The following is a 12,532-nucleotide window of genomic DNA, read 5'->3' on the forward strand; positions in this document are numbered from 1 at the left end:
CTATAAGCCGCTTTCTGAAAAGAATCCTCTATAATGTGAAGTCAGAACCCAAGACCTCCAAAGCACAAACCAGAAATTATAAAGAAGTATTTTTAAGAAATCTACTTTAAGACCGTACAATGTAATAAAATCAAGAAGCACTTTTGCATGAATAATTCCCCTAATACCTACCATTGAAGTAGCACTCCAGCAAGTTATTACTTGCCCTATGCCTTTTAAGGCATCGTCAATTATATTTTCACTCTCCTGTCCATACAGGAGCATACAGGAAAAAAAACCAGGGCACCCATTCGTGACAAAAGTGTCAATATGGATATATGTATAGCATTTACTTTATTTCCTCTGATGCTTTCTTCAAAGAAGCTAGAGTAAAACAAGTGATGATATTTTCAATAAGTGAACTACAAGAACAGGTAAGGCAGTATTTGCCGGCAACAGAAGAGGCAGTACTGCTTTCGCACATGTAGCTTGCATGTGAGATGTCCTATACTCCCTTAAAATTACCTGTCCTTGAAAATACAAACACAAGTAGTTTGTCTCTTCTGATGATCCACTAAAGCAGGAACAAGTGTCTCTGACTGAAGGGGCAGGCAACAGGCAAGGACGGACTGTACAAAGTAACCTTGCAACTCCCACACTGATAAATAAGCAATGGAGGAAAACAAATTATTTTTATGTTTTCCCTTAAAAAATTAAATTCTGTCATTATTAATATATTTGTAGCAACACAGAAAAATTCATTCTAGGCAATAGTTCTATGACTGGAAACACAGAAACATTTATCCCCGGCCTTTATTTGTCACATCATACCAGAGATAAAAAATTCTCATTGAAGATCAATGTTAAAACCCCTGCGTTTCAGGAGTAGGGATTTTCTAGTGGTGCATATATGAGAGGAAGCCTGTTCTAGAGCATCATTGCTTCAATTCCTTATATCGCATATTTCTATGCGATGTAAGGAATTGCTGAAGTTAAGAGGACTGCTCCCACAAACGTACACATAACCTACTCTTGTAAGCAGCTTCTTTGTAATTTAATGCAGCCTGTCACCTTAGTTTCATAGATGTAAATTCTCTTAAAGAGAAAAAAGTACATTGCAATTAAAAAAAACCAACCTGCCTTTCATAGGTCAATTTCAAACTTTAAATTTTTGCAAAAAGCTCAAAGATGGAGGGAAAGTATTCATCTCAGGAATGGAAAGGATACATTTCACAGGTTAAGATATTCTTTTGTACCTTCACGTGCTGCAGAAAGATACTATCCTTTCCTTAAAAAAAGAAAAAAATTAGACATATCTTTACATTGACTCAGATCCTGATTTTAAAGGTAGAAATCTGAAATCACATCATATTATTTCATGATAATTCAGTCATCCAAAGCAAGAACCCTAGTCTCCTGGATTCATTCTCTTTAGCTGATGGGCTGTTGAAGACTGAAGCTTGGTTTGTTGTGAGGACAATGCTCTTTTGTAACCCTTAGCTCTGAGGACTGATATTTTGTTTGTTTGTCTGTTGTTGGATAAGGCTACAAACATGGAAGCAGCAGATAAAGAGGAACACACTGTATTTCTTTGGAGATCATTCTATTAATGTGAGAATTTGGGGACCAAATATTTGGGGGGGACTGCAGAAAGGAATATCACAAGTTATTCCCACCAACAACATGACTGTATCAAACAGAAAGCTAACTGTTAAGAGAGCAGATCTTTCCTTATAGGGAAGAGAAATTGTTATCAGAGTGCTGGAAGGATAGTGAGGGCTGTTATGAACACTGAACAGCAGTTTTACTCCTATCTTAGAGCCAGATTAGGCTCAAGAGGAAAGAAGGAAGAGGTAAAAAAAAAAAAAAAAAAAAAAGGAAAGGCAACCAAAAAAAAAAAGGTCAACTACTAAAAATTAGAGACACAAACTTGTTCTGCCATAGCTATTGTAGAAACTTGGGATTGTATATGTGACCTACATAAAATGCCCAGGGGCAGCTGAAAAAGGTTTGGACAAAAGTTTAGTATGGGACTTTGAATAAGAGAACAGAGGCATCTGAAGGATTTTATTCCAGTCAGTATAGAACTGTACCTTTCAATTCACACTTCTATAAAAAAAGATGACAAATCACTAGTCAGACTAAAATATATAGTTGGTTTTCAAAGCATCTTCTACTAAATTGATGAAATATCCAGAAAGTAAATTTTGACAATGATTAAAAATGCATCCTATCGTGCACAGCATACAGTTCATTGGAATATAGCTCTCTGAACATGACTACGTTCCAGATGATTAAAGATTTCTTCTTCTGTTTCTGGAGTGAGCTGTATATTATCTTTGATTGGAGACAACGGATCCGACTTTTTACAAGACGGAAGTTTTTCATACTCTCTGCACAAAAAAACAAAGACAAAACAAAACCCAAGAACATTATGATATGTTTCTAACCACAGGCCTGTAAGAAGATATGGGTTAAAACAAAGCAAGACCCCTCACCTACCTACCCACTCATCTATGAATAAGCCCAAAATAAAAACGTGTGATGGAAAGTTTTAATTCCAATTTCACTACAACTGAACAGCTTCTCTGAAAGTGATTTCAACTGTTGCAGTTATCCTGTGACAGAATGATAGCTACTAGCTTTATATCTGAAAGACTGTATGTACCCCATCCTACTCTGGGTTGTACCTGCTTCCTTAACATTTAAGTCTTCTGAATAACTGTAGTTTCATATATACCCTGTGAGTCTTGACATTAGGACAGAACAGATCCGGGTCCCACATGATTTGTTTGCCATCAGACGATATAATTCTTAAGACATAAGGCTAATTTAGAAATGTTTTAAAATCTGAAAAAACAATAAACAGAATACTCAGAGCTAAGTAAGTCCTGGCAGTGAGAAAAGCCTTTTTATGAAATAAATTAAGAAAAGAATCCCCCTAAAAGCTAATAAACAAGTACTTTATTTACCTAGAAGTAAGTAATACATACAAAAATATATATCCCCAGTATATACCCAGAAGTTACAGACCAACCAAAACTGGATGGATGAAATGTGGATGTTGGGAGCTAAGTCTTGTAACTACCAGCAAATGAACGGAGTGCCATCTAGGCTCACTCTGTTCTATCTGCCTCTATTCTGATAAATCAGAATATATGAATTTTCTCCCTGTGAACAACCCTGGTCAGACATTCCCAACTAGAGGTCAAGCAATACATACACAAACACTTTTACTTCCTCTTTGAAACTGTCATTCTTAACCCGCATCAAGAGGCTAATAAAAAGTAAGATTTCTAAAAATGTTAATGCTGCAAGTAATAATTTTTAAACAGAAATCAGTTGTGTGTTTATAATAGCCTACCATAAGGCCCAAACTTACTAAAATACATTCATCTGACCTAACACATGCTCACACCAGTCTCACATTTACTACTCAGTGCAAACAGAATACTTTTGTCCTACTCACATTTGGTTTCAGGTTAATGAGAACAATGATTTTGAATAAATAAGTCTTATTTAAATAAAGTTGAGATTGCTACTTGGAGCTGGGAAAGCTTTGCCACCAGGATTTTTTACCTGAGCCCATGGAAATAGCTAAGTTAGAATACCTATGCTTTTTGCGTTTGTTTTTTGTTTTTTTTTTTGGTTTTTTTTTTTAAATAATTGTTGCCCTTCAAGCTCAAACCTTGAAGATATTTGCAGAAACTTCAAATTAGCCAAGTCATCTGCACAAGGGAAAACAAGAGCATTTTATAATGCGTAAAAATGTCTCTTGTAACCAGAGACTTCAGCTAACAGAAATATTCCATCAACTCACCATCATCTTGAAAGCAGAACAGTTCTGACAATCAGCCATCTCAAAATGTGAAAGACATATAAAGTTAAATAGAAACAACCTTGTATTCAATTAAGTTTGGCAACTTTTATGCAGCTTTTGCATTTAGACTAACACTTTTGGTATTTGATGTCAAACAATGGTAATAATTTTCATATAAATTATGTTAAACTAAATGTGCTACTTCAATAAATGAATTTTAGCTGAGAGTTTTTCCTGGTTAGAAAGAAAAAAGGAATTATAAGAGCATATTTACCACAAATCATACTTCATGGTTATATCAAGTTTAGGGAATTAAAAATTGTATGTAGAAAATATCTATCTTAAGCTATTATCTTTATTGAATTGTGTGGAGGAGACGTGTAGAGTCTGCTTTGAAAATTGTATCTTTGGGAAAAAAAAGTATACAGGGTGCTAAGTAAAGGGTTAAAGCAACTCACCTTTTAAATTGGAAGTTTTTCCGGAGTTCACTAATGGTGGCTTGCAGTCCCAGCTTATTTTCAGCATCATGGTGATTTCTCTTCTGCACAGGTGACAGTTTCCTGCTTAATCCGCTTACTTTAGCTGGTATCAATGGCTTGAGCTTTGTTACAATACGCGACCCTATACAACTAGATTTATGTAAACCAGGAACCTGTGAGATTTTAATATTACAGCACAAATGGTTAAAATTACAACCTGTAAGCAACAGATATTATGCTGCAAAGCTTATAATCAAAAATAAAGTGCTTTACATTGTGTTGAGATAATGCAATCTGAATTGCCACAACAAGGTATATTCAGATAGCTTCTATAATCTAAACAGTGGCATCTCAAACACATTGGACATAATGCAGCTGTAAGAACAGGCAAACCAGTTTCCACAGTTCTTTGTATTCTAAGAGGTTGCAAATACACATTTCTTTTGAATGCCATTTTTAAAGTCTATTGAATATTTATTTTCTCATGTTTATATGAGAGCACAACAAAAACACTTCAATGTCAGCTTTCAGAATTTTAAGAGAAGCTACTCTCTGGTATCACTCTCTGTGATACCTATGACTCCATTTTTTCATGAAGTCTAAGCAGAGCACAGATATCAGTATGATTACCCCAAGAATCATGAAACCTCTAGTTGGACCTTCTTATCCTGTTTCTGTACCTGGAACTCAAAACAGCTGCGCTTGGCCAGAATACCTCTCTCAAATGCAACCAGTCTTAAGTTTGAACACATCAATTAAAAGAAAAATACATGGCTTCATTATATAATTTATTCAAGCTATTCACCACCCCTATTATTAAAAAAAAGTTGCCTCATTTTCAATTCACTTAGCAGTTTCCAAGCACTGATTCTGTTTTTTCATATTTACAAGTACATGAAACTTTTTGACATGACCTAATTCCTATAATTAGGTCAGTCAGTGTGATTTTTACATTTCACATTCTCATCCCTAACCAATCTCTTATATTCCTGTCATTTTTCTGGGGTCAATATCAGGCTAACTGGCTGATAGCTACTCAGACTGCTGCTATCACGCTTTCTAATATTGATACAATATTGTTGATAATTTTTGGCTTTTTAACTTCACACACAAAAAAGTAGAGTTTATTTTAACAACAGAAGAAACACACTAAAGCCTGATCTGCAGGATTTTTTTTCTGAGTAGCTTACCTCATTTCATGAATCAAAAGTTATACCTATTGCAATCTATTTAATCACTGTCTTCCCATTTGTACTATATGTGCATAATCATAGCACAATAATTAAATACATGTAACGTACTTTTAGATAAAGTTAAAACTTTCTTTGCCAAATAAGTTCACAAGTGACAACAGGCCACAAATGGCTTATTCATATTTTCCACCATTTTCTTCTGTCTTACATATGCTTATCATTTTCCCCAATTTTTGGGGAAGTAGCCATTTAGAAGCACTAGAACATTTTACTGTTTGAGCCATTCTGCCACTTCGCTGTAGAATATGAACTAATCACAATTACCAGCTTCTAAGTGATCACTCACTTCTAGCCTGCTATTTTAGCTTTTGTCTGTCATTATGAGGACCAAAACATAATTATCAAAATACAATACCTGCAGAAGAGATGGTGACTGTCTACAGTTGCGAGAAGTTCTTATTTTACAGTTGGCTACATAAGATTAGCTTAGGACACCTAGGCTGTAAATAATGCTCATATTTCCCATTTAGATAATGTTAAGAATAAAGCATTTTTCTCTAAATGAATCATCTTTTCTGTTTTGCTGGCTCATCTTTAGAAGATGGCACAGCTCTGCCTACTTCAGGTGCTTCACTTAACTAATGCAAATAGCTCTTCCTCATCCAAGTATTTGCTATTGATCACCCAACACTTTTTTTTCTTAAAATAAAAGATGTTGGCAACCCTTTCTTCAAAGAGAACTCATACCTCAGTTCTTTCCAAAATGATATTACATTTTGCCATCTCTCCCCCCCGACTTGTTATATAGTTTTTTATTGAAATTACATTGTTTCTACACCTGAATAGTAAGCAGATCTTGGAACCCCAAATAAAATTTCAAAAAACCAAACAAACAAAAACCCAAAAAACACCCAAAAAACCCACTCCAAAAAACCGTTTAAAATGTAGGCTAAAAATTGGAACAAGAATACTAGGAAGAATAAAAATAAAATCCTAAAACTCCCTGCTTTATAGTATTTTGCTGTTTATCTATCACCTCAACCATTTTGCAACACATGTGAAGTCACCCATAATCCTACATTTCTTTGTGGTACTGAATTACATCAGTTATAACTTAATTTAACTAACCCAAAAGTAAGCAAAGCTACATGTCAAACACCCACTAAGAAACTTAAAACCAGAGCAGATTGCTCTCTTATCTTTTGTCAATATTAGCCTCTTTGCTGAACTCATAGCAATTGTGGAAAATAATCAGCAGTAAAAACCACAGCTGGAATACTATCACAGAAAAAACTACAAGGTCCTAGAGAACTCACTATCTTATAGGCTTCTGTTAGAGAAAAGCTTCTATTGGTTTTGATATTAGAATTGACTGGCTAGGCACATCACATTTTGGATTGGAACCAGGATAAGAGTTGACAACTTCCCCAGACTGCCTCCCCAGTTACTAAATTTCTCTACAGGTTAGCTATGTTATTCAGCTTTGCAAAATCAGAATAATTTATGTTTTAAGTGATTGACTGCTTCTTCCCCAAATCTGGAACTCATTATTCCCTTCACTATCTTTTACTGTACTTAACACCAGCAAAGATTTCCCTTGTTTTACACTTGCAGTAAGCAATCTTAAGGGAAAATGGAGTCAAAAGTGGTACTCCTAATCTCTACCTCCCCCCTCTTCAATTCTGGCTACTTCTTCCAACGGTCTCACTGGTGCTATGACTCACATGAGCCTGAGAGTCTGTGTGGACCCAAGTTCCAATATGACTGACCTTCTGCTTGTTGTTGTCAAGTCAGTTTTTCAGTCAGTTTTCTGGTCCAACTCGTTATAAGTATTATTACCAGCACATAAAGGAAGCAGAGGGAATGCATGGCCAAGGAAATAAGCAGGGGAAATCCTCCTACTAGCCGCTTAGCTTTAAACTAACCCTACTGTCCTCATGGATTTTCAGCAGATTCCTATTGTCTGAAGAGCTCCAAGCATCCTGAAAATTTGTTTATATATGAAGCTTATATTACCTCAGTACTTCTATACTGTGTATTCCGCAATATTTAGTATAATCATTCTCCCAATATACCTTTATGGTGAACAAAACATATTAAATACATTCTTAAAAACAAAGTAATAAAATTCTGAATCCCAGCATGATTTCATTTCATTGCTCAGCCTTTTTGAGGAGAAGCGGGCAAAATGTTAATCTAATGAAAAAGCATCATTTTTGTAACCAGGTGTTCCGGAATAAAGATGTAAATTCCAGCTTAACACAGAAGTTACTAACCATAACCACAAGATGTCACTATTATACAAAACACACACAATATTCTTGTTTGGCAGAGAGGCTTATGATTTTTAGTCTGTCTACGAGAAAGAAGTTAGTTAGTAGGGGTGTACGCAAAAGGATGAAAGCGTTTTCCTTTGACTTGTGAATCTTTTGGCCAATTCTAATGACAATGCCTAAGGAGTTAGAGCACTTTTAGCTGTTAAGGCCTTACAAAATTTTGTAAGCCAGACAAATGGGTAAAGCTCTTAAGTTTATTCTTATAAAGTAAGAATTCATCTATGTCCCTTGTCTTTGTGACATTTCTAAGAAACCACATAGAAGTCAAATTATGGGTACCCAACCAATAGCAAAAATAACCGAAATGGGGGCTCTTAAGGAAAATTGACTGTCCTTCCATACCGATTCGTTAGTGCCTAACAAGGCTTTTAACTAAAACAATTAAACAAGAAAGGCTGACTAAAGCCTTTCCAGATTTTGAAACTGAAACACATTTTTTCTAGTCAAAGAGGAAGGAGGCTGCTAAACTAGCAGATTTATCAAGACAAGCAATGAAACGCTGTTTTATCTTGTGACTGTATCTGGATTATGAACATGACTGCAATTTGCATCACAAAACCTGTGTATTTAGCATGCCTGAGGAAAATTAAGTGGGTTTTTGCCTTAGCTTGGCTTCTTATTTTATACCAAAGTGTTTAAAATCCCCAAACAAGTTGCAACTGTGATATCAATCATAGGTGGCCTTGTTATAGTTCATCTCAGTCTGACATAGATGAACAAGAATATAGTTTTCTCTTGCCAACATATGCATTGCTTAAGATTCTTTCATTAAGAGTTCTAGAATGAACTAGTAGAAAGCAAAAACTGATTTTCAGAGTTTAGTAGAGCTCATAGTAAAGTTAAAAGAATTCTTACCTTGGTCTTTATGATCGTATTTTTTCTGTCAGTTTGAACAGCAGAAAATACTGGAGACCAAGTACACTGATCATCAGCCAGTTTTGAATTGGAGTCAGATTCCTTCATCAAGAGAAAATTCATTTGGTTTTAAAACAAGTTGGGGTTTGGGGTTTTTTTGTTGCTTTTTTTTTGTTTGCTTGTTTTGTTTTTTTTTTTCCCCACAATGTATATTTTTATATCTACACATATATCCTTTATAAGGTATAATGTTTTCAGCAATTCTAAGAACTTATACAAAAACCTGGGCTTATTTTCAGCAAGCAACACTATGGTGACACACATGCTTTCTGAAAGGACCTCTTTAGGGACTAACAAAAGCAAAGAACAAAAGCTAGCCTACCAGCTTGTTTTATGACCCGCTGTAGTGATAGCAGTGGAAAGACTGAAGACAAACTAAAACCAGAGAACAGACTTGATTCAGTCAAGTCAATCCATTCTACACAACTATATTAAGCATTGACAAAATTAGCTAACAAAATTAGCACAAACTACATAATCTGCAGGGTATCATTTTGAAGAGAAGACTTCACTGCCTAATTTCTTTTATAATTTAACGTGAGAGCAAATGCTGAAACAATGTCTAGCTTTCTTACTTCTGCATCTGAACTGTTGTTAGACACTCGCAGTATTTCTGAAGACTCCAAACTGCATTCTGATGGCTCACAAGACTTTTGAGACTGTGATGACCGTTCCAGTTCTGTTAAGGGGGAGGATTCTTCCTCCAATTCGCCACACACTGCCCCACTCTCTGTTTGTACCCCATTAATCTGATCTTCCTGGGTTACCACGCAGTTGCTTCTCTGTTGGTGAAACTGCTGTGAAAACACAGTATGAGATGGACCAGGATTTCCTGAATTATTTACGAGGCTGCTAAACCACCGGAAGCAATTTTTCTGCATTTCTCCAGGAGATGTAAAGATAGTCCTTGTTGATTTTTCAGTTTCTGAAAACTGACAAACATCTTCTGCTACATGTTTTACTTCCTGTTTCTGGCAATCCCACTCCGCATCTTGAGTTAGATTACTGTCATCCTTCTTTGCTCTACTGTCAAACATAATTGCATCATTGCAGAAAAACCTAAAAAAGTAAAAAACAGGTGAAGGCAAGGGAGAAGAAAGTTACTGCAAATGAGTATGTCATCTCCAAAATCCAACAGTTGTCTCTATCCATCAATTTTATTTTTGAAGTGCGCTTGCAGACCCAAGTTATTTTGACAATGGGCAAAGCCTTAGTCCCTCAGGGAGGCATTTAACAGATAACAGTAAAAAAGGGGAAAAAAAAGCACCTGTAAACATGTCATTCATTGACTGAAATACCAATAAGGTTCTTCATTTGAAAAAGAGAAACATCTAGGAATCCTACACAATTTAAGAATATGTTCATTAACTAACATAAAGCTAAACAGTAGTGAAACACTTCAGCACCTCTTATCAAGGACTCCAGAACCTATCTAGTTCTTTTCCATGCTATAGCAGCAGCTCCTAACAGTAAGTACAAGTCAGAGCTTTTTAAGAAACTGAGCATTGCTTTACAGAAGAACCTACCATCACTGACAACTCTTGGTTTTTGATGGAACTTAACAAAACTTTCAGCTCAGGAAGGTGTGCATTAAAGCTAGAGAACATCAGTATTAAGACTGTTCTGTAAAATTACACTGCTCAAAAATATTCAACTTATTTAAGATAAAAATTACACAGTAAGAGACATAATTGTGATAATGCTTTGTAAAACCAATTCAAGTAGCTATGGCCAAACGCAACCAAAAAACGTGTAACGCGCAGCCAGTTAAAAAAAAACCATAACAAACCCAAAGTCCCTCTTCTCAAAGTGCTGATGCAGAGATCAGGAGCATCAACTGAACAGGATGGGATAAGAATAGGTATTTGTCATACAGTATGATCAGGTTTGGCTTTACTGAAACAAACAAAAAACCCTGTCAACGTAAGTCAATATATTCACTAACTGCTTACATATTTGGCACAAAGCAGCTACTTTTTTTTTTTTTTTAGATATATCATACAACCTTTACCTGGAAAAGAAATATTGCCAATTCCTAATTAATTTTGATACCCAGAGGCTAGACTGTATTGAAAAGTCTCAGTCTTCATTTCTGCAGTAAGAAATTGACATTATCTAACTCACACATAGATAGCACGCCTAGCACAAAGGGTTCTCCACTGCAGGTTAGGACTACAGGTGCATTAATACAGTTGCATAAAAAGTCTGAGGTAGCATTTTTCTCATTTTCATTGTTCAGGTTATTTCAGCAACTAGGACAGTGAACGGTATTTTGCTACTTATTAAAACACATGATGCAGGCATACCTGCTTCTTGTTCCTGGAACGATTACAGCATCCTTCTCTTTGTTTTTCCTTTGTAGAAAGGAAGCAAATTTATTTCTAACTCTGGGCAGGGAGTTAGAGCTTTCTTGAGTGACAGAATTCCCTGAAGAATCAAGACTTTGTACTGCTGAGACACTCTTTTGTGCTTGACCATCATGATCACTCTCCTTCTTGAATTTTTTTGCTTTTGAAAATGAATATTGGTTCAACAGCTCTCCATCTGAGATTTCTTCTATATCTAAAGACAATTTAAGCATCACTGTAGAAGCATGTTCTAGAATTAACCAGTTATGAGAGAACTGAGCATTACATATTTACTCACAGGCTTAAAAATATTAGTAAGGTCTGGTAGGAACATTCTTGACATTACAGTTTAGAAGTCTTTAACACAGTTGTTTTCTAGTACATAGCCTTAAAAGTAACTTCCTATGAAAAGGTAGATGGAGTGAAGGCAGAACAGCTGAAATGAAACATGATGTATGTTTGTTGTTGGGGGGGTTTTTTGGGTTTTTTTTTGGTTTGTTTTTTTTTTTTAGACCCTTTGAAAACAAAATTAAATTTGACTTAAAGGAAGGCTGCTAAACTAACTACAAATTTTGATAAACCAGGGAGTAGGAAGATATCAGGAGTAACAAAGGCAAAAAAGGAGCACTAGTAGCATAATCAGAAAGCAAAGGAAGCAGAGGACGAGAAAATACTTAACATCAGATAAAGTTGATAAAATGGGAACAAAGAAGTGCCCCTTCTATTACAAGCCCACAGTTTATTTCAGCACATATAACTTAGGTGGTGTAGAAGACAAGATAGCACAGATTTACTAGAAAAAGTGAGAAAGTTGGAGTAAAGAATGCCAATACAGGGGATACAAGCAGCACAGTGTTAGAAGAGTACAGAAAACATTCTTTAAATTTTCTGTCTGGCCAAATATCAACTCTAGGAAAAGTAGGCTATATTCATTTCTTCACAAGCCATTATAAGATAGAAATTAAAACAAAAAAATATCTAAAAAAAGAACAGATGGTATTAAACATGACAACCTAAAATTGAAAACAATGAAGTTTTATAGCAAAATAAAGAAAGTTAAAATCAAGTGCTGCTGAAAATTTGCTGCCACCCTTTATTGTTACATAGGCTTCAATATTATGGCTCGTTACTCTTGCAGCTTATTGAAAACAGAATACAGACAATACAAGTTAGAGTTAGGCCTCTAAAATCTAATGCCATCAAGTCCAAGAAAAAATCCTTTCTTTCCCCACAGCCTTCTACTGTTTATATACTTATTTTAACAGAAACATACCACTCCTTGGCCTTTTTGCCAAGAGCTCTTTGCCTGGAAGTTTTAGCCCTTTAACACTAATTATCTTCTCCACGCCTTTGGTTGTTGGTTTCTCTAGTAAGTGCATTTTATGAGGAACAGTATCTGCATTAGGGCCAAGCTTGTAGTCTCTGCTCCAAATGCTATTTACATGATTAGCATGTCTGTCAT

The 12,532-nt window shown here is 35.5% G+C and overlaps 1 protein-coding gene across 1 annotated transcript in view; it reads right to left on the bottom strand.

The window, feature by feature from the left end:
* Positions 1–2,230: 2,230 nt before the first annotated feature.
* EXO1 (exonuclease 1) overlaps positions 2,231–12,532 on the bottom strand; it is a 19,456-nt gene continuing 9,154 nt past the window's right edge. Inside the window, exons 8-13 of the mRNA XM_019471241.1 lie at positions 12,344–12,532; positions 11,029–11,320; positions 9,298–9,781; positions 8,663–8,764; positions 4,258–4,451; positions 2,231–2,372 (exon numbers count right to left, since the gene is read on the bottom strand). The exon at positions 12,344–12,532 is cut by the window's right edge and continues 40 nt beyond it. Of these exons, the coding sequence (XP_019326786.1) occupies positions 2,231–2,372; positions 4,258–4,451; positions 8,663–8,764; positions 9,298–9,781; positions 11,029–11,320; positions 12,344–12,532 (1,403 nt within the window). The remainder of the gene's footprint in view (positions 2,373–4,257; positions 4,452–8,662; positions 8,765–9,297; positions 9,782–11,028; positions 11,321–12,343) is intronic.

Source organism: Aptenodytes forsteri, unplaced genomic scaffold (assembly GCF_000699145.1).
Source record: "Aptenodytes forsteri isolate BGI_AS27 unplaced genomic scaffold, ASM69914v1 Scaffold10, whole genome shotgun sequence".
NCBI lineage: Eukaryota > Metazoa > Chordata > Aves > Sphenisciformes > Spheniscidae > Aptenodytes > Aptenodytes forsteri.